This window comes from Megascapheus bottae, chromosome 22, assembly GCF_031878675.1.
Source record: "Megascapheus bottae isolate mThoBot1 chromosome 22, mThoBot2.hap1, whole genome shotgun sequence".
NCBI lineage: Eukaryota > Metazoa > Chordata > Mammalia > Rodentia > Geomyidae > Megascapheus > Megascapheus bottae.
Window position 1 is genome coordinate 12,568,294 of NC_143530.1, and position 20,909 is coordinate 12,589,202.

Genomic DNA, 20,909 nt, shown 5'->3' on the forward strand with positions numbered 1-20,909 from the left:
TGTATTGTGTAGTCTGAGGAGGAGCGGTTTGAAGGTCTGCATGTTAATGGGGTAAAGGATTGGATTGGTTTAGAGCTTTGTCCTTGTCCAGTGATGTCCTTGACAACACTTGGCTGCTGTTAGAGCTGTTGTGCTTAGTCATGTGCCTTCTGCTCCCACAGCTCCCCGCAGAGTTGGGTTCAGTGGCGCTGTGGATGCATCACGGGTGGATGCTGGGGCCTCTTCCTAGACCAGTCACACGGACTGGATGTGCATGGTGGGAGGAAATCATTTTGTTGACCTGGAATGCAAATTTGTTCCCTACAGTGCCAGACAGAAACTCAGGAGACAAATACTGTAAGGCTACTTCCACAGGCAAGGGGGAAGTACTGGAGTGGTAGACCAAAATTATTTATTTGCCAGTCTTGGTGCTTAAACTTGGCCTGGGCATTGTCCTTGAGCTTTTCCTGTAGGGTAGCACTCTACCACTTGAGCCATAGTGCTACTTCCAGCATTTTGTGTTTAGATGCTGAGAAACTGAACCCAGGGTGTCCACAAGCCACATTCCACGCCTCAGGATTTGTGGGGCTTTAACTATGGTCCTGGGTGCTGTTCCTGAGCCCTTCTGCTCAGCCTACTACCTTACCCCTGGAGCCTCAGCCCCACCTAACATTTTCTAGTGGTTAATTGGAGATAGTCCTAGTTCCCTTCCTGGCCTGGCTTGGAACATCAATCCTCAGATCTCACAGCCTCCTGAGTAGATTACAGCTCAGAATTTTTAAGATAGGTGTGACTAGAAGTTCAGCCTAGAGGTAGAGTGTGTAGCATTCATGAAGACGAGTTTTTATTTCTCAGTCCACATACAGAAATGGTAGAGTGCTAGCCTTGAAAGAAAGCCTAAGGACTGGCAAAAACTCAAGTGTGTTAAGAACCAAGAAGATAATATACAGGCTGTCATTGTAGTCTGATGGTGAGAGTGTTTCCTGAGTGTATGGAGCCCTGGTTTCAAGCCCTAGCACTGAAAGGCATGAACATGTGAAAGGAGTTGCCCAGACACCAGGAAATACCCAGTGTTTTTACTTTATAGCATTGGGAGCAAGGTGAGGAAGCAGTGAGATCTGCTTTCCAGGGCTGATTTGATGTGAATGCCAGAGTCTGATGGGAAATAGGGATGGAAGTATTTCCATACTTCAAACAATGCCAGAAGAGAGCCTTAGTATAGCTGGTAAGAACTTGAAGACACCTGCAAATTTGGCAAGATACTAACTTCACCACACCTCAAACCAACATGATTGGGAGCATGTGCTGTTTGTCAAGATTGGCCCAGGACAAGAGGTAGGGGCTTTCACACAGTACATATGAATGTGTTTTAGGGGTCTGGAAGCTTAGGAGACGTTTATGGCCTGTGGAACTGGAAGTATAAAGCCAGGCATACTGGTTCACACTTGTAATCCTAGGTATTTAGTAGGCTGAGGAAAGTCAGTGTGATGCCAACGTTGGAAAGCTTGTGAAACTACTATAGCATGTGGTGTACCCCTGTGGGTGAGGCAAGATGGCGACCAAGGTGGAGGCTGGCTTGCTCCTTAAACCTTAAGGCAAGAAGGCCTGGTGGCATGTGTTAAGTGATAGTGCTTGCTTGTCAAGTACAGGGCTTTGAGTGTAAAGTCCAGTACTGCCAAGAAAAGCTATACTATCCCAAACTAAGCTGAGATTGTGGCTTAGGGGTAGAGTTCTTGCCTAGCATGCTTGAAGCCTGGGGTTTGATTACTTAGTGTCACATTAACAGTGAAGGCCCTAAGTGCTGTGGCTGAAGTGGCACAGTGCTGGCCTTTAAGTAGAAGCCCAGGGACAGTGCTCAGTCCCTGAGTGCAAGTCCCGGGACTAACAAAAATAAAGCTGGGTGCTGGTGGCTTACCCCTATAATTCTAGTTACTCAGGGGGCTGAGATCTGAGGATCAAAGTTCAAAGCCAGCCCGGCCACAGAAGTCTGTGACACTCATTTCTAGTTAACCAGAAAACTGTAAGTGGTGCTGTGGCTTAAGTGGTAGAGTGCCGGCCTTGAGCTGAAGAGCTCAGGAACAGGCCTCAGGCCAAGTTCAAGCCCATGTTCTACAACAAAAAACACGTACTTTATAGTCACCATAGGTCCTGTTAGGAGTAATTTACACCACTAGATGGCAGCTGGTGGCAACTCAAATATACTTAACTGTTAGCCCTGGGAGATAGTTGCAGGATCTGAACCACCAAGAAATAGAAGCTTGCTTGTCAGAAAGAGGCAGTGTTTGGGATTGCTTATTTCAACACACTCTGGCTGCCCTGCCAAAGGTTGCTTTTTTTTTTTTTTTTTTTTTTTGCCAGTCCTGGGCTTGAGCTCAGGGCCTGAGCACTGTCCTTGGACTTTCTACCACGTGAGCCTCAGCACCACTTCCGGCTTTTTTCTATGTATGTGGTACCAAGGAATCGAACCCGGGTCTTCACTTTAACCAAGCACTTTAACCACTAGGCCAAACTCCCGGACCCTGCTTTTTTTTTTTAATTCAATTTTTCAGCTGACTTAAATGATGTCAAGTGGTTTGCCCCATGTCCACATGCCTTGTGATTATTTACCCTGGATTCTACCCTGAAATGTTAGCTTCAGCCCTGGCCCTAAAATGTCACTATTTTGCAAGAAGGGGCCTTTCCCAACTTTTCCCATATGACTTGGTAGAGTTTCGTTGTTTTGGGTTTGTTTTTTTTTTGATACAAGATCCTCAACAGGTAGTATAGACTGGCCTTGAACTTAATATCCTGCTTCAGCTTCCCAAGTGCTAAAATACCAGTCCTAGCTAAGAGTACATATCTTCTTCAAGGTCACTTATGGGGTCTAAGTGTATGGCTCACGTGGTAGAGCATCTGCCTAATAAGCATTGAAGCCTTGAGTTCAAGCCCCAATACTAATGGGAAAAAAATCACCCTTAGACTGATGAAACACTAAGGAATCTAGAGCATGTCGATGAAGAAGCCCGAGTCCCTCTGGTAGGCTGTAATACCCCTGCAGTCATTCTGCTAATGAGTGCTCTGACAGGCCCAAATTTTGCCCTTAAGCCCCTCAGTCCAACTAGAAAAACAACACAAACTACCATATAAGGAGTAAATCAAAGATGTCGGTAGCTTATGCTTATTATCCTAGCTACTCAGGAAGCTGAGATCTGAGTATCATGGTTTGAAGCCAGCCCAGGAAAGAAATTCTGTGACATTTATCTCCAATTAACCAAAAAACAGTGGAGCTGAAGCTTAAGTGGTAGAGTGCCTTGAGCAGGAAAGCTCAGGAATGGCTCGGGCTGTGAATTCAAGCCCCCGAACAGGCAAAAAAAAAAAAAAATTCCTAATTTTCATCAACTCTTATTCTGGCTAATTTTTTAAGCCCAGTCACTCTGCATATCAACAGGTATGTAGAATGTAGATTTGCTGGTGGTGATGGCTCATGCCTATAACCTTAGTTACTCAGGAGTCAAGAGTTCCAACAATCCAGGTTCCAAGAAAAATTTGAGACTCCTACTTCCAACTAACCAGCAAAATGCTGGAAGTAGAAGTGTGGCTCAAGTGGTAGAGCACCATCTTTGGATGAAAAGGCTAAACAAGAGCACAAGGCCCTGAGTTCAAACCCCAATATGGGTGCACAGACACAAAAAAGAACCTAGATTTTATCTTGTAAATGATAGTCAACTCCACAACATGAAAGCAGCAGTTGATGGAGACAGATAACAGTAGTAGGTACAAAGAGCATTAAGTGGTGTCCTCACTGTAGTATAGAGTGAACTGAGATTGGTCTGCACAGTGACCCAGTGGGGCTCGGCGTGGTCATGGGTAAATGGCTCTGTCAGTGCTGCAATACAGAGGGGCCTGCTAATGGAAAAGAGAGGGAAATCCATCATTTGATTGCTCAGTTTTAGAAAGGGAAATTAGGACAGAATGAGGGCATTGGCAGGGAGGGAGATGAAAGGGATTGTTTAAAAGTTACAGCCCATAGAAAGCCTGGGGCTCATGTCTACTTAAAAGTGCTTTATTGGAAGCCTGTGATAAATGCATGGCACAGGTCCAAAAGAATGGCCTCTGGAAAAATCAGCGCTGCATGCTTTCCTGACATATCAAAGAGGCCATTGTGAGGAAAAGGGCATCTTTAAAAGTAAATATTAAATGAGAGAGGGTACCCAAGCTGAGCGATTAAACAGGCCTCCAAGGAAACAAAATCAGGAATCCTATGAATTAAGTGAGATTTCTAAATCCTGAAAGTACTTACCCCATGCCAAAAGTAAATAGTCTTAGTTTAACAAACTACACAAAAAGTTGGAAATAGGAAGGGGTGACATTTCCAAAAAGAAATGCATTCTTTATCTGGCTTATGTAACTGTAACCTCCCTGTGTATCACACTGTATGTATGGGTGTATGTATTTGTTGGCCCTGGGTTTGATTCCTCAGTATCTAATACACTGAAAAAGCTGAAAGTACGGGACTGGGAGTTTGGCTTAGTGGTAGAGTGCTTGCCTGGCACGTACAAAGACCCAGATTCCATTCTTTGGTACCACATACATAGAAAAGCCGGAAGTGGTGCTGTGGCTCAAGTGGTAGAGCTCTAGCCTTGAGAAAGTCCAAGGACAGTGAGTTCAGTGCCCAGGATTGGCAAAAAACATAAACATTTAGATGTTGGGGATCAAATCCAGGGTCTTGTACACATTAAGCCACTGCTCTACACTGGCTGGACTACAACCCTAGCCCATTTTATATTCTTTTATTTTTTTTGCCAGTCCTGGGCTTGAGCTCAGGGCCTGAGCACTGTCCTTGGACTTTCTCAAGGCTAGAGCTCTACCACTTGAGCCACAGCACCACTTCCGGCTTTTATCTATGTATGTGGTTACTGAGGAATCGAACCTGGGTCTTTGTGCATGCTAGGCAAGCACTCTACCACTAGGCCAAACTCCCAGCCCTATTGTTCTTATATTTATTGTCCTTCTAATGCCAACTTCCAGGTTCAAGGTGGAATAAGGAATCTATGAAAAAAATCAGTTTTCTATATTTAACTCACCATCTCATCCTGGGAGTTACTCCAGATGACTCCTGATGTAGGATCAAGAGAATGCTACGTGATCACCATTCAGAAGGCTTTTATGTATGTTGGATGGAAGGCTCCCACAGATAAATTAGGTCATTTCATACTGATGGCTCTACAGTTAGAATACAGTTCTAATGGACAATAGATTATCTTTTGCTTGGTTGGTTCTCTGTATGTGCTTTTGTGTGCCATACCTGGTTTCATGATAACTGCTGAGTGAAATAAACAGGGATAACTGAGAAGCAGATCCTGTCTTCAAGAACCTTGAAGTATACAGTAAATAAATACAAGAAGACCGGCAACTATGTGACAAATGTGATAAATCAGAACATATCTAAGTACATTAGGAGGCACAGAGGCAGTTAGAGAGGGCTTCCTAGAAGCCCTGTAATGTTTTGTTTCTATCTATTTATTTAGTTAGCCAGTCCTGGAGCTTGAACTCAGGGCCTGGGCACTGTCCCTGAGCTTCTTTTGTTCAATGCTAGCACTATAGCCCTTGAGCCACACAGCCATTTCTGCCCTTTTCTATTTATGTAGTACTGAGGAATGGAGGCCAGTGCTTCAAACGCACTAGGCAAGGGTTCTACCACTAAGCCACATTTCCAGCTTGAATTCAGGGCCTGGGCACTGTCCCTGAGCCTCTCTGGGCTCAAGGCTAGTGCTCTACCACTTGAGTCACAGCATCACTGCCAGCTTTTTCTGTGTATGTCCTACCAAGGAACTGAACCCAGTGCTTCATGCATGATAGGCAAGTACTCTATCATTAGGCCACACTCCTGGCTGCCCTGTCTCCCCCCACCCCCTTTTTTTTTGAAGGGCAAATATAATCTCACCTTTGTCTAGACAAAAGAGAGAAGCAGAAATGCAGTGTTTGAAAATCCTTTACAGAAAGCAAGTATACTTGTTGAAAGACTTGAAAAGTTGTGTAAAGGCTTCAAGCAAGTGTTAAGTAGTTTATTCAGAATAGGAGATAAAGGGAAAGTCAAGGTTGGTGGGAAACTGGCTCCTTTGAGGTTCCATGTTTATTTTCTGATAGTGATAGAAATTTTACCTTCGAAGCAAGGAAGAGCAACTATATGGTGGCCGGTGCTAGGCTAGCGCTGTGGCTGAGGTGGTGGGATGCCAGCCTGCGTGAAAGCCGGCCTCAAATAGCAAGTTCAAGCCTTGGTTTCAGACAAGGAAAAGACAGGCGGGCAGGCAGGCTGGTTGGGAAAGGAGGGAGGGAAACAAAACCAGCAGGCACAGGTTACCGAGCAGATCTGCACGTGGCAAAGATTCCTCTTGCTGCCGTGAGTGGATGGGTTCGACCGGGGTTGGATGAGAGTCAACACCAGCTGGAAGAACACGGGAAAAAGGAGAGGGTCAGAGGCTCATCACCTTCCTGGCGCAGGAGTATCTCACTGCGGTGCAGATACAGGCCACGTTTGAACATCTGCTCTCTACCCCAGGGCCCTGCCCCACGAGGCACAGCTGTCTCACTTTCCCGACTCATCATCTGCCCTCTGCACGAGTGGATAAAACAGCTGTTCTTTCTAAAGGGCGAACTCCAGGGCCATCACCGCACGACGCCCCATCCCTCCCGGAAGTCCCCGGACCCAGAGCCCGCGGGGCGCCCCGTCTCCTGCCGCAGCCTTTCCCTCAGCGCGACGCCTCCTCGACGGGCCGGCAGGGCCCCGAGCCCCGGAGCCGTGACCCTGGGCCAGGCGGGCCGGCCGGGCCGTCCCCGCGTCGCCGCGCGTCCCCCCCGCCCCCGGGCCCTTCTCCCACGCCTCCCGCGTAGCCGCCGCCCGCAGCCGCGCGGCCCTCTTCCTCCCAGGCGTTCGTTTTACGCCTCGCGGGCTAGGAGGGCGAGATTCCCGAACCGCGCTTACGCCGAGAGCGTCCGGCGCCGCCCGCCCGTCCGCGGCGGCGGCCTTTACGCCGCTGACGCAGCGCGCCCAAGATGGCGGCGCGATCGTCGTCGGAGGTGGCGGCGGCCGAGGGGGCGGCGGCGGCCGTGGCAGCCGCGGCGACGGCGGTGGTGACGGCGGTGGCGGAGGCGCGAGACTTGGGCCGGCGGGAATGAGGCGACCGCGGCCAGCGAGCGGCGGCGCGGTGTAGCGGAGAAGCGGCGCTGTCCCCCGTCCTCGCCTTCCTCGGCCGGCCCGCGGGTGCTGCGCGCGTGCGCGGCCGCCCCGACCAGGCTCCCCACCCCTCGACTCTGCGACCCCGCGGCGCTCCCCGAAGCCGGGCCCGGACGATGATGAAGCTCAAGTCGAACCAGACCCGCACCTATGACGGCGACGGCTACAAGAAGCGGGCCGCGTGCCTGTGTTTCCGTAGCGAGAGTGAGGAGGAGGTGAGGGGCCGGGCGCCGGGGGCCGGGGCCGGGGCGCGGGGTGGGGTGGCGGGTCGGCCCCGCTTCGGCCCCCGTCCAGTTCCGGCGGGGTTTCCCGAGGCGAGGAACGGGGTGGGGGGGGAGGAGAAAGGGCGGCGGGGCCGCGGGAAGTGTGGGTGGGAGCGGGGTGCCCTCGGGGCCGGCCGCCTGGCACCCCGGGAGGGCGGTGGACCGGGGACCCCGAGTCTTTTTGCTCCGGGCCCGGCAGCTCCGCGCCCGGCAGCGCCGCACGTGCGTGCGGAGGCCGCGGTGCACGAGGCGCAGGCCGGCCTTTGTGGCCGAGAAAGGTCCGGTGCCCAGGCCCGGATGGGATGTGCCGGGATCGTGGGTCCGTGAGGCCGGGGGTGGAGGGGGAGCAGCGCACCAGCTGTTTAGGTCTCGGTTTTGTGTTTTTTTTTTACAGTGCGCTGTGTCGTTCTTAACGATGTGGCCCAAGAAGAAAGGACATTTGACAAAAAATGACTTTTGTGGACTCTGGTTTCTTTTCATTTTAATTGGAAAAGAGCCTAAAGTGAGATTTAAGATCTTTTCTCGGATGCCCTATATAGGAAGGCATGTAGGATTAAACGTGCTAGGAAAGTAGAGAAATGTTTTAGAATCTGCCTTTCTTTCTTCTTGTAATTCTTCGTATTTTTTTTGTTTTTTTGGTTTGTTTCCTTAGGATAACTTGAAAGGCGTGGGGGAAGGGGGAGGAATCTCAGCTTCCCCAAGCTGTTTCTGTGGTGATGAAGGGATTTTTTTAGAGAAGGCATATGCTTTGCAAATCCACAAAGAATAGCTGCTTTGGAAATTCATAAGATGCCTGTGGGAACACATTTCTCTCGTGTGTATGGTGGTAAAATGGCAGTTAGCCTGGAAACAATGAAGGACAGTGAAATTCAATCTGTTATATTATGGCATTTAGCAGTGGGCTTGGTGGCAGGGCCTGCAGTACAGTGCTTGTGTTGAAATAGGGGAAAGGAACTTGACCCGTTAGTTATGAAAAGCTGTGATGAAAAGGACAGATGGGCTGCTAGGAGCTGCTGTCCAGAGATATTTAAAAGGAAGTGGGGAGTTAAATTATTGTCTGGAGAAATTAGTGAAGCACCAGTTGTGCTGTTTGAAGGATGGCATGTATGTCCCTCTTCACCAAAACAGGAGAAGTTTGGAAATGCATACTTTGTGTCCATGTGTTTATTATAAAAGTCCCCAAAGAGATACCGGACCATAGTGTTACTGAGCCAGGGACCTGCAATAAATTTTGAACTATTTGGAATGCATGCTTGGGTAAGATACCATTATTGGTAGTGTTAACTATTTTGGAGGCTTTATTCTTTATTATGTCATATTATGGGAAATCAGATGGGATCACAGGCTGTTAACTGGTGGAAAATCAAATTAGCATAATAACATGTTTTACTATACATTACTATGGTTAAATCTGTGAACACCCCAATTATAAGTAGCATGATGTATAATTTAGTTGTATGAATGATGCAAGACTTAAAAAATACTAGAATTTGAAAACATGTATTTTGATTAAATTGGGACCCTATAAAGACGATAAGCAAATGAAGACTTAATTTCATTTTTTTAATGGGTGGGGGAAGAGGGAGGCAGTCCTGGGGCTTGAACTTAAGGCCTGGGCACTGTCCCTGAGCTTTTTTTGCTGAAGGCTAAAACTTTATCATTTGAGCCACAGTGCCACTTTTGACTTTTTCTGTTTAGGTGGTGCTCAGGAATGGAACCTAGGGCTTTCATGCATGCTAGGCAAGCATTCTACTGCCAAGCTACATTCCCAGCCCCTTGATTTACTTTTTTTGTGTGTGTGTGCTAGTCCTGGGCTTGAGCTCAGGTTCTGAGCACTGTCCTTGGGCTTTCTCAAGGCTAGAGTTCTACCACTTGAGACACAGCACCCCTTCCAGCTTTTTTCTCTGTATATGGTACCGAGGAATCGAACCTTGGTCTTCATGCATGCTAGACAAGCACTCTACCACTAGGCCAAACTCCCGGCTTCATTTACTTTTTTTTTTTTTTGGCCAGTCCTGGGCTTGAGCTCAGGGCCTGAGCACTGTCCTTGGACTTTCTCAAGGCTAGAGCTCTACCACTTGAGCTCCAGCACCACTTCCGGCTTTTTTCTATGTATGTGGTACCGAGGAATCGAACCCGGGTCTTCATGCATGCTAGGCAAGCACTTTAACCACTAGGCCAAACTCCTGGCCCTTCATTTACTTTTTTGTTAAAAGTTTTATGGTGCCTGGCGCTGTGACTCATGCTTGTACCCCTAGCTACTCAAAGCCTGAGATCTGAGAATCCTGGTTCAAAGCCAGCCAGCACTAAAGTCCTTGAGACTCTTATCTCCAATTAATCACTAGAAAAACAGGAAGTGGGGCCGAGGCTCCAAGGGTAGGACAGTAGCTTTGAGCTGAAGAGCTCAGGGACAGTATCTAGGCCCAGAGTTCAAATCTCAGGACCGACAAAAAACAAAGTTTTATGGTGTACTGAAAATAATAGTTGTAGAATTGCTTTCCAGTTTCAGCTACCCAACAGCCCTGTATAAGTTGAACCAGTCCTATGACTTGCACTTTAGAAGCTTAAAATTTTAAACTGTTAAAAGGTTTCTTTAGTGGATTAAAGCATTTGCCTGATTATGAAGTTTCCTTTTGTGCAGCTCTTTTTGAATATTGGTTAATGAACAGAAAAATCATGTAAATCTTTAATTATAGATTCAGTGGGTGTTACAACAAAAGCCTGGGAAGAACAAGAAAATTAATGAAGTGGGCTGATTTTAGACTTTTCAGTTCAATTACACAAGCCTCCTATGGGTGTGGCACTCTGTTGTGTGGGATTTTAAAAAGCATTTATCTCTATCCAGGGTAGTTTTAGTTCAGGTTCCCTTACTGGAAGTGATTTTTGTACTACAAAATAATTTCTAGGGTGCTATTCAACTCTCAGATTATATAATTGTGTTGGAAGGGAAGTAATTTGTTAGTTCCAGGAGAACTTTTTCTTGTTCTCAATAGAGCTGCTAGAGATTGGAAGAACCAATGTACTTTGTGGGAAAAAAAAAAACTAATGTACATTGTGGGAAAATGAAATTCAAACTCACCAGGACATTCAACTAGTTTTTTTTTTGGTGGGTCTTGGGGCTTGAACTCTGGGGCCTGGGTGCCTGGGTGCTGTCCCTGAGCTCTTCAGCTCAAGGCTACTGCCCTGCCTTGTCCCTTGAGCCACAGCCCCACTTCCCCATTTCTGTTGATTAATTGAAGAGCCTCATGGTCTTTAGTGCCCTGGTGGCAGATCTCAGCCACCTGAGTAGCTAGTATTATAGGCATGAGCTACTGCACCCGGCTCCAGTTTTATTTATTTTTTTTATTTTTTATTTTTTCCACCAGTCCTGGGCTTGAGCTCAGGGCCTGAGCACTGTCCTTGGACTTTCTCAAGGCTAGAGCTCTACCACTTGAGCCTCAGCACCACTTCCGGCTTTTTTCTATGTATGTGGTACCGAGGAATCGAACCTGGGTCTTCATGCATGCTAGGCAAGCACTTTAACCACTAGTCCAAACTCCCGGCCTCCAGTTTTATTTTTAAAATTTTATTTATTTCTTTTTGCCAGTCCCAGGGCTTGAACTCAGGGCCTGACCGCTGTCCTTGGGTTTTTTCCTCAGGGCTAGTGTTCTACCACTTGAGCCATAGCACCACTTCTGACTTTTCTACATATGTGGTACTGAGCATTCAAACCGTGGTTTTCATGCATGCAAGACAAGCACTTCATCACTAGGTCAAACTCCCGGCTCCAGTTTGATATATTTTAGTAGGTATTAATGACTTTAATCAAAATAGATTCATTTAGAGAATATTATTGGTGTAATAAAGTAGTAAAGTAAGTATAAACAAGACCTTGATTTGTAAATTTAACCAGTATCAAGAAACAATGGGGAGAAAGAGATAAAACTGTTGAGATGATAATTGACCATGAAGAAAATTTCCTAGCATTCTGCCTTTTCAGCCTGGAAAGCTATTTACTGTCTAGCAATGAGAAGAGCCAGAATTTTAGCCTCATTGAGTGCTAGGTTCTCTGCTACAAGTACAAAGGAAATAGACATGGAGGGAGCCTAGAGTTTTGTGGGGCTCCAACAACATGGTGGAAGTGAATTCTTTTTCTTCCAAACTTGTGGCTGTTTTTCATGTTCATAAACTAAAATTAACAAGACCCCCTTCCTCCAACATGCGAGTTCTGCTGTAACTAACTTTTTTCCCCCACTACTAAGGATTTGAACACAGAGTTTTGTACTTGCTAAGTAAGTACTCTACCACTTGAGCCATGCAAAGCCTTTGCCCTGATTTTTTTTTTTTGGCAGTCCTAGGGACTGAACTCAGGGCCTGAGCACTGTCCTTGGGCTTGCCTCACTTTTCTACCACTTGAGCCACACAGCACCGCTTATGGCTGTTCTGTCTGCCTGCCTGCCTGCCTGCCTGCCTGCCTGTCTTCCTTCCTGCCTTCCTTCCTGCCTTTCTTTCTTTCTTTCTTTCTTTCTTTCTTTCTTTCTTTCTTTCTTTCTTTCTTTCTTTCTTTTTTGTTCAGTCATGGGGTTAGAATTCTGGGCCTGGGCGCTGTCCCTGAGCTCTTCAGCTCAAGGCTACCACCACCCTAACCCCCTTGAGCCACAGGGCCCCTTCCAGTTTTCCAGTGGTTAATTGGAGATAAGCGTCTCAGGGACTTTAGTGCCCAGCCTGGTTTTGAACTGTAATCCTCAGATCTCCTGAGTAACTAGGATTACAGGAGTGAGCTACCTCACCCAGCTCACTTCTGGCTTTTCTATGTACGTGATAGGCAAGGAATTGAACCTAGGTCTTTGTGCATACTAGGCAAGCACTCTACCACTAGGCCAAACTCCTGGCTGCTCTGATTACTTTTTTTAGATAGGGTCTAGCTTTTTTGTGTGCTGACTGACGTGAAATTGCAGTCCTCTTAATCTTGACTTGAGCTTGAACCACCAGCATACTAGCACCTGACTGAGACTTAAATTTAAGGCTTCAGTCTCTTGTGGGTTTTTTTGTTTTTATTTTTGGGTCATGGGGCTTGAACTCTGGGCCTGGGCACTGTCCCTGAGCTCTTTAGCTCAAGGATAATGCTCCACCATGTGGAGCCATAGCACCACTTCTGGTTTTTTGATAGTTAATTGGAGATGAATTTCATGGACTTTTGTGCCTGTGCTTCTCAGCCTCCCGAGTAGCTAGGATTACAGGCATGAACCACTGGCACCCAGCTCAAGTTCTTGTTTTACTTTCTTGCTCATGGCTGTTGCTTCACCAGTTGTGCCACACCTTGGAGATGCAATCTTACAGACTTTTCTTCCTAGGAAGACTTGAGCCAGATCTCAGGCTCCTGAGTAGTAGCTAGGATTATAGACGTGAGCCACTGGTTCCTGGCTTATTAATATTCTTATAAATTAAAATCTTTAAATTATAGATATTTGAATAACTAATGTATCTATCAATGTACTCTGAACCTCCTGTACACCATGGGCAGCTTCTTAGCTAATGCCCACTTTAGCCATTTTGGTGCAGCAAATGTCTGCTGTTACTCAGTAGGCTTCTCTCTGCTATACAGCAACAATGGCCTTCCAAAAGCTGAATTTGTGATTACAAAGAGTCACTTGTTTTTATTCCTCTATCTGTTCATGTTCATTGTGCTTGTTGCCTTTCTGCATCCTAATTCTGTACTTGAGTTCAAAAGGATAGTTTAGTAAGTAGTATTTTAAATGATTTAGAAGGCTGGGAATTTGGCCTAGTGGCAGAGTGCTTCTCTCGCACACTTGAGGACTGGGGTTCGATTCCTTAGTACCACATACATAGAAAAGCTGGAAGTAGTGCTGTGGCTCAAGTGGCAGAGTGCTTGCCTGAGTGCTCAGGCCTGGAGGTCAAGCCCCAGAACTGGCAGAAAATAAAATAAAAGTAAAATAGAATACTTTAGAAAGACTACAAGTGCGAGCCACTAAAAGAAACTGTTGCTCAATTATATGGATTAGCAAAGTGGAAAAGACTGGAAAAGCAATGTTAAAAATGTAAAAGGTCTCATGGGGACTTACCTGCCTGGGCTGGCTTGGAACCATGATCCTTAGCTCTCAGCTTCCTGAGTAGCTAGGATTTTTAGGTCTGAGCCATTGGCATCTTGTTCTTATCTCCAATTAATCACTAGAAAAGCTACAAGTAGGGCTGTGTAGTCTTGAGCAAAAGATGCTCAGGAGCAGTGAGTTCAAGCCCAAGGACTAGCCTCCCAACAAATATAAAGTAAATAAGTGATTAATGGAAAGGCTCAAGTAGAAGAATGCCTGCTTAGCAGGTGAAGAGCCCTAAGTTCAAACCTTAGTGCCAGACTTTGAATTGATACTTTATCTTAAACAGAATAATGGAATTTGTAAGATTTTAAAAAATTCTTCGTTGGATAATATGACATTGAGCTTTGTCATGTTTTTTTTTTTTTTTTTTTTGCCAGTCCTGGGCTTGAGCACAGGGCCTGAGCACTGTCCTTGGACTTTCTCAAGGGTAGAGCTCTACCACTGAGCCTCAGCACCATTTCCGGCTTTTTTCTATGTATGTGGTACCGAGGAACTGAACCCGGGTCTTCGTGCATGCTAGGCAAGCACCCTACCACTAGGCCGAACTCCCGGCCCCATCAGTGTTGGTCTTCTTATAGTACTTTTGAGACAGTTCCTTTTTCCCCTACTCCAGTTGTTTCTAGGAGTCTATGTTGAAGTGAGGAACATAGGACTGACTGCTTTGTATCCTCCCTTGTTGAAGGAGTGATTTTTTTTTTTTTTGGTAGTCCTGGGGCTTGAACTCATGGCCTGAGCACTATCCTTGGACTTTCTTTTTTTTTTTTTTTGCCAGTCCTGGACTTTAGCTCAGGGCCTGAGCACTGTCCTTGGACTTCCTTTCTTTTTTTTGCCAGTCCTGGGCTTGAGCTCAGGGCCTGAGCACTGTCCTTGGACTTTCTCAAGGCTAGAGCTCTACCACTTGAGCCTCAGCACCATTTCTGGCTTTTCTCTATATATGTGGTACCGAGGAATCGAACCCAGGTCTTCGTGCGTGCTAGGCAAGCACGCTAACACTAGGCCAAACTCCCGGCCCTCCTTGGACTTTCTTAAGGCTAAAGTTCTACCACTTGAGCCACAGCACCATTTCCAGCTTTTTCTATGTATGTGGTAGTGGAGGAATCGAACCTGGGTCTTTGCACACGCTAGGCAAGCGCTCTACCACTAGGCCAAACTCCCACCCCTGAAGGAGTGATTTATACAGTTAAAGTATCTAGAAATGTGAAATACTTTTAGAAAGCTCAGTGATGTAGCACTGGTGGAGTAGCTAGTCAGGCGTAAGGCCCTGAGTTCAAACCCTAGAATGGAAAAACAAACAAACAAAAGGTTGCATAGTCTATTTGGGCTGGGAATGTGGCTTAGTGGTAGAGTGCTTGCATTGCATGCATGAAGCCCTGGGTTTGATTCCTTAGTACCATTTAAATAAGCTAACCTTGAGCAAAAGAAGCTGAGGGACAATTCCCAGGCCCTGAATTCAAGCCCCAATTAGACACTTGATTATCTGAAACCTAATGTCACAAACATATAATGGAGAGTCACTGAAAGATCCTCCCTGCAAGACATTCTCTTAGGGGTAAAATGGCATTGTCACCACCACCAAGTAATTATCAAATGTCTATATTTATTTAATGTCAGATCTCATAGAGATACCTTCCCTTTTCCTTCCCCATCAGAGTTAGCAAGAACCTGTCTGTGTGGTTGAAAGGACACAGACACATAAATGTCACATATGCTTATAGTGTGTTATTTGTGTCAAGAAAGAAAAGAAAGAAAGAGGCTAGAAGTGTAGCCTAGTGGTAGAGTGATTGCACCAACCTTGAGTTCAATTCCTTGGTACCACATACATAGAAAAAGCAGGAAGTAGCACTGGGGCTCAAGTGGCAGAGCGCTAGCCTTGACAGTGCCCAGGCCCTGATTCCATGCCCTAGGATTGGCAAAAAAAAAAAAAAAAAGGAACAAAGGAAGCTCAGTGATGCAAAATAGATACCAGATGACATCACAATGCCTAGGTAAATCAAAGACATTCCTAAAGAGTCTTACTTTAAATGAAGGGGAAAAATGGATACTAAGTTTGTCTCATTTAAATTGCCTTGTACATTAGGGAGTTTTGCCTAGTGGTAGATGCATGAAGACCTAGGTTCGATTCCTGGGTACCACATGCATAGAAAAAAATGCCAGAAGTGGTGCTGTGGCCCAAGTAGCAGAGTTCTAGCCTTGAAGAAAAAACCCAAGGATACTGCTTAGGCCCTGAGTTCAAGCCTAGGACTGGCAAAAAAAAAAAAGAGGATAAAACTTTTAAAAACTTAACACCCTGGGTGTTTGTTTTGTTTATTGAGTTTTCTACTGGAAGCCTTGTATCTCTTAAGCAAAGAGGAACCTTTTTCTTATTTTTTCAGATCCTTGAGCTCACCAGGTTGGATGGAGAGAAGAGCGACACCAGAGATTCTCAGTGGGCATAGACTCTGGTGGCCTGAGTGTTTGTCTCTAAAATGCCCCAGTGGAGTAGCTAGAAGTACGTCACTGTAGACAGCCCCTTCCAGCAGGCTCTAGAGAAGGGAGTAAGGCTCAGGTGGCAATCCCAGTGGCACTAACCATGACAAGTGGTTTCAAGTAGGTGCCTGGCTGGGTGGAGTTCTTGGTGCGAGTCTTGTTCATTGTCCAGTATTACATTTCTCTATAAGATCACAATGCTTGGTGTAGTGATTGGACATTTCTGCTGTTCTTTTTTTTTTTTTTTTTGCTAGTTCTGGGGCTTGAACTCAGGGCCTAGTTTCTATGCCTGATCCTCTCTGTGTTCAAAGCTGGTACTCTACCAGTTGAGCCACAGAGCCACTTCTGGCTTTTTTTTTTTTTTTTCTGTTTATGTGGTACTAAGGAATGGAACCCAAGGCTTCATGCATTCATGCATGATAGCCAAGCACTCTACCATTAAACCCAGCATAGGTTTTTTTTTTTGCCAGTCCTGGACTTGAGCCCAGGGCCTGAGCACTCTCCTTGGACTTTCTCAAGGCTAGAGCTCTACCACTTGAGCCTCAGCACCACTTCTGACTATTTTCTATATATGTGGTACCAAGGAATTGAACCTAGGTCTTCGTGCATGCTAGGTAAGCACTTTAACCACTAGGCCAAACTCCTGGCCCCCAGAATAGGTTTTTTCAAAGCAATACTATGGACTACTTTCTGTAGTCCCTCATAAAACTAACACCTTTGCCCATGTCCATCCTTTTTGTCTACATAGTCAGTGCATTTCTGTAAGTATCCTATCTTTCCTGCATTATCCCCTTTATACTAGAACAAAAAGTTTATTTCTCCCATCTTAAGAAACATATGAGGGGCTGAGAGTGTTACCTAGTGGTAGAGTGCTTGCCTAGCATGATTCCTTGGTACCAAATACACAGAAAAAGCCAGAAATGGTGCTGTGTCTCAGGTGGTAGAGTGCTAGTCTTAAGAAAGCTCAAATAGTGTCTAGGCCCCAATTAAAGCCCCAGGATTGGAGAAAGAAAGAAAGGAAGGAAGGAAGGAAGGAAGGAAGGCAGGCAGGCAGGCAGGCAGGCAGGCGGGCGGGCGGGCATGTACTTTAGTCCCCAGGCTGGTTTTGAACCCCCATCCTCAGATCTCAACCTCCTGAGTTGCTAGGATTACAAGCATGAGCCACCAGTGCCCGACAGAAAAGTTCTCTTGATGCCTTCTTTTCACCAGACTTATTTATATTTTCTGTTTCCATTATCAAGGCTGATATTTCCTCTTACCTTCTGAATTCATTCCATCTAGGCACTTTCTTCTATTACCATTAGCTGAAGTCACTTTTCAAGGTAAACGTGGTGTTTGTCAGATCCCCACTAGCCACTTCTTTTTCTTTGCTTAAGACTAGCACTCTACCTCCTGAGCTTCAGTACTACTTCCAGCTTTTTCTGTGTATGTCGTACTGAGGAATTGAAGCTAGGGCGTCATACTTGTTAGATAAGCACTCTACCACTAAGCCACATTCCAGCCCCCCAACTGATTTTTTATTTTTATTTTTGGGGGGAGATTGAATCAAGAGCTTAACACATATTGAACACTCTCTCTACTCACTCTGCCACTCCCAGCCCTTAAACTGAATTTTCAAGGCTAGCACTTTGCCACTTGAGCCACAGCACCACATTCTGGCTTTTTCTGTGTGTGTGGTACCAATAATTTGAACCCAGGGCTTTGTGCATGCTAGGTAAGCACTGTACCAGTAGGCCATGCTCCTGGCCTCATTTAGACAGTTCTCTTCAATTTATCACAGAAAAAGCCAGACTTGTCCTGTGGCTTTAGTGGTATAGTACTAGCCTCGAGCAAGAGGAGATCAGGGACAGCACCCAGGCCTTGACTTCAAGCCCTAGGACTAGCAAAAAATAAAAAAAACAAAACCTGGGCTGGGAGTTTGGCCTAATGGTAGAGTGCCTGCCTAGCATGCATGAAGACCCGGGTTCAATTCCTTGGTACCACATATATAGAAAAAAGCCAGAAGTGGTGCTGAGGCTCAAGTGGTAGAGCTCTAGCCTTGAGAAAGTCCAAGGACAGTGCTCAGGCCCTGAGCTTAAGCCCAGGACTGGCAAGAAAGAAAAAAAAAACAAAAACCTCATTTCTTGCAATAAAAAGTCTATACTTTCAGGAAAAGAATTTCTTCCTCATACGATGTCCTTTCCTTGGGTTAGAAACCTTGGAATCATCCTTGACTTTTCCCTTTCTCATACCCACATGCACTCTGGCAGAAATCCCAACTCTAAGCATAGCTTTTCACCCTCTACTGTGCTATTCTAGCTTTGCCCATTTTTGCCTGTTACCTGGACTATTACCAGGTTGGACTCTTGCCAGCTAATAGGCCTTCCAACTTCTGCCTGTACTAATAGTCTTTTCTACCACAGCTGCTGCTAGAATGATTCTTCAATGCAGAAGTCAAATCATGACACTTGCAGAGCAAATCCAAAGTCTTAACTGTGACCAGTTAGGCCCTGCCATGGCTGATGTCATTCTTCCAACTCTCTCTCTTACTCACCCCTCTCTTCTAGCCACCCTAGCCTCTGTGCTGTTTTCCTCCTCTTCTTGTCTGTGTGGTTATCCTTCATGTAATGTCTTTGCTGAATTGCCATTGTATCATATAGGTCTCCCTGATCAGTGTGGTAAATCAGACACTAATCTGTGATGTCTTTCTTAGGAGCACATATTACCAGCAGATATATTATGTATGCATTTGTTTTTTTGCTTATTTTCTTTATTAGAATGCATGCTGTTTGAGGAAAAAGATTTTTGTCTGTTTATCTGCTTGATTCACTTCTGGGTCTCCAAAATGTGGGGATGCTGAGTATTGTTTGTTAAATATATGGATGATGTGTAGTCATTCCCCCTTTCAAGTTCTTATCTAATGAGAAACTGATAGCCAAAGCATATTGAAGCTAGTGTCTACCAGCATGCTGATAAATACATTCCTGAGACTTCTTTCTCCTCTTTGAATATTTGCATATTTTCAGTGTCTTGGAGGGTGTCCTTTAATCTTGAATATCAGCTCAGTTCCAAGTTGTGTGTATTTTATGCTATAAATCTGTTCTGAATTTTTATCAATGTTATTAGTTTATATTAGTTATATAGAGAGGGATTTCATTGTTATATATCTATGCATGTTTACAACATATTCCACTCAATCTCACTGCCTCTGTTACTCTCCCTTCCTGTTTTGAATCTTATTGGAAAATACTATAGTAGGATACTCAGAATTCTTTGTGGTCATTGAGTTGGATCTTTGCCATTTTTTGTTTTTTTTTTTTTTCTAATCTGAGGCTGTGACTTGCACTCACAATCTGATGCTTACACTCATTGTCAGGCACCCTACTAACTGAGCCATGCCTCCAACTCTAATCTAGAAGGATTTGTGTTGGGTAATTGATACATAAATAGTTCTCCAAGTCTTTTATATGTAATATATATTCATATATATATTTACTTTTTTTTTTTTTTTTTTTTTGCCAGTCCTGGGCTTGAGCTCAGGGACTGACTGAGCACTGTCCTTGGACTTTCTCAAGGCTTAGAGCTCTACCACTTGAGCCTCAGCAGCACTTCTGGCTCCCCACCCCATGTATGTGGTACTGAGGAATCGAACCCCGGTCTTCGTGCATGCTAGGCAAGCACTCTACCACTAGGCTAAACTTCCGGTCCCATATATTTACTTTTTATTTCTAGTTTTCCAGCCTAGTTGTGCGTTCAGTTATTACTAAAGACAAATAACTTAAATGATTTTTACTTTGTACATATCCTGAACCTTTTTTTTTTTATTTTAGGGGGGATGTTGGTTGTGGGGCTTCAACTCTGGGCCTGGGTGCTGTACCTGAGCTCTTCAACTCAAGGCTACTGCCCTACCCCTGGAGCCAGAGAGCCACTTCCCATTGAATTCAGGGCCTAGACACTGTCCCTTGAGCTCTTTTTTTTGGTGTTCTGGGGCTTGAACTTGGCCTTGGCACTGCCCCTGAGCAATTCAGCTTAAGGCTACCTCCCTACCCTTGAGCCAAGCCCCACTTCATGTTTTTTGGAGGTTATTTGGAGATAAGAGTCTCAGGTCCTTTTGTGCCTTGTGCCGGGGCTGGCTTTGAACCTTGATCCTCAGATCTCAGCCCCCTGAGTAGCTAGGATTACAGTGTGAGCCTCTGAGCCTGGCCAGCCATTTGTTGTTGTGTTGTTTGTTTGCTTGCTTTGTTTTGCAGTGTTAGCACTCTGCCTGAGCCACAGCACCACTTCTGGCTTTTTCTGTGCATGTGGTACTGAGGAATCGACCCCCAGGGCTTTGTGCATGCTAGATGAGTACTCTACTACTGGCCCAAGGGTAGTTATTTTTAGCCTCAGTGCCACTTCTAGTTTTTGTGTGGTTAATTGGAGATAAGAGTGTAACAGGGACTTTTCTGCCCAGACTAGCTTTGAATGGTGATCCTCAGATCTCTTGCCTTCTGAGTAACTAGAATTATAAGCATGAGCTACTGGCACCCAGCATATCCTAGAACTTTTGACTAATGCATAAATAAACTACAATCAAGCATTAGTTACTACTTTAATGATTTTTGGAAGTGGTTCATAACCAACAATATATGTAATATCTGGATTTTGAAGGTAATTAATATTAGAGTAAGAAATTTGGAAATGGAGGGCAATAGAATCAATTTTCCTTCTCTTTTTTTTATTGTAATTAACAGAGGGGCTACAGTTATATTCACCAGATAGAAGGAACATTACTTCACACACATTGATACCCCTTCTCATGTTTTTGTTCCCCTTTCCCTCCCCCCACCCCTTCTTTTCTTATTTTGCTTTTCTTATTTTGCTTTGCTTTGCTTTGCTTTGGTATCCTGGTACTGGGGCTTGAACTCAGAGTCATTA

The 20,909-nt window shown here is 45.3% G+C and overlaps 1 protein-coding gene across 1 annotated transcript in view; it reads left to right on the forward strand.

Annotated features, from left to right (window-relative positions):
- Positions 1-6,989: 6,989 nt before the first annotated feature.
- Positions 6,990-20,909, forward strand: part of Nudt3 (nudix hydrolase 3) — a 42,299-nt gene continuing 28,379 nt past the window's right edge. Inside the window, exon 1 of the mRNA XM_090355854.1 lies at positions 6,990-7,407. Coding sequence (XP_090211980.1) covers positions 7,309-7,407 — 99 coding nt within the window. The 5' untranslated portion in view covers positions 6,990-7,308. The remainder of the gene's footprint in view (positions 7,408-20,909) is intronic.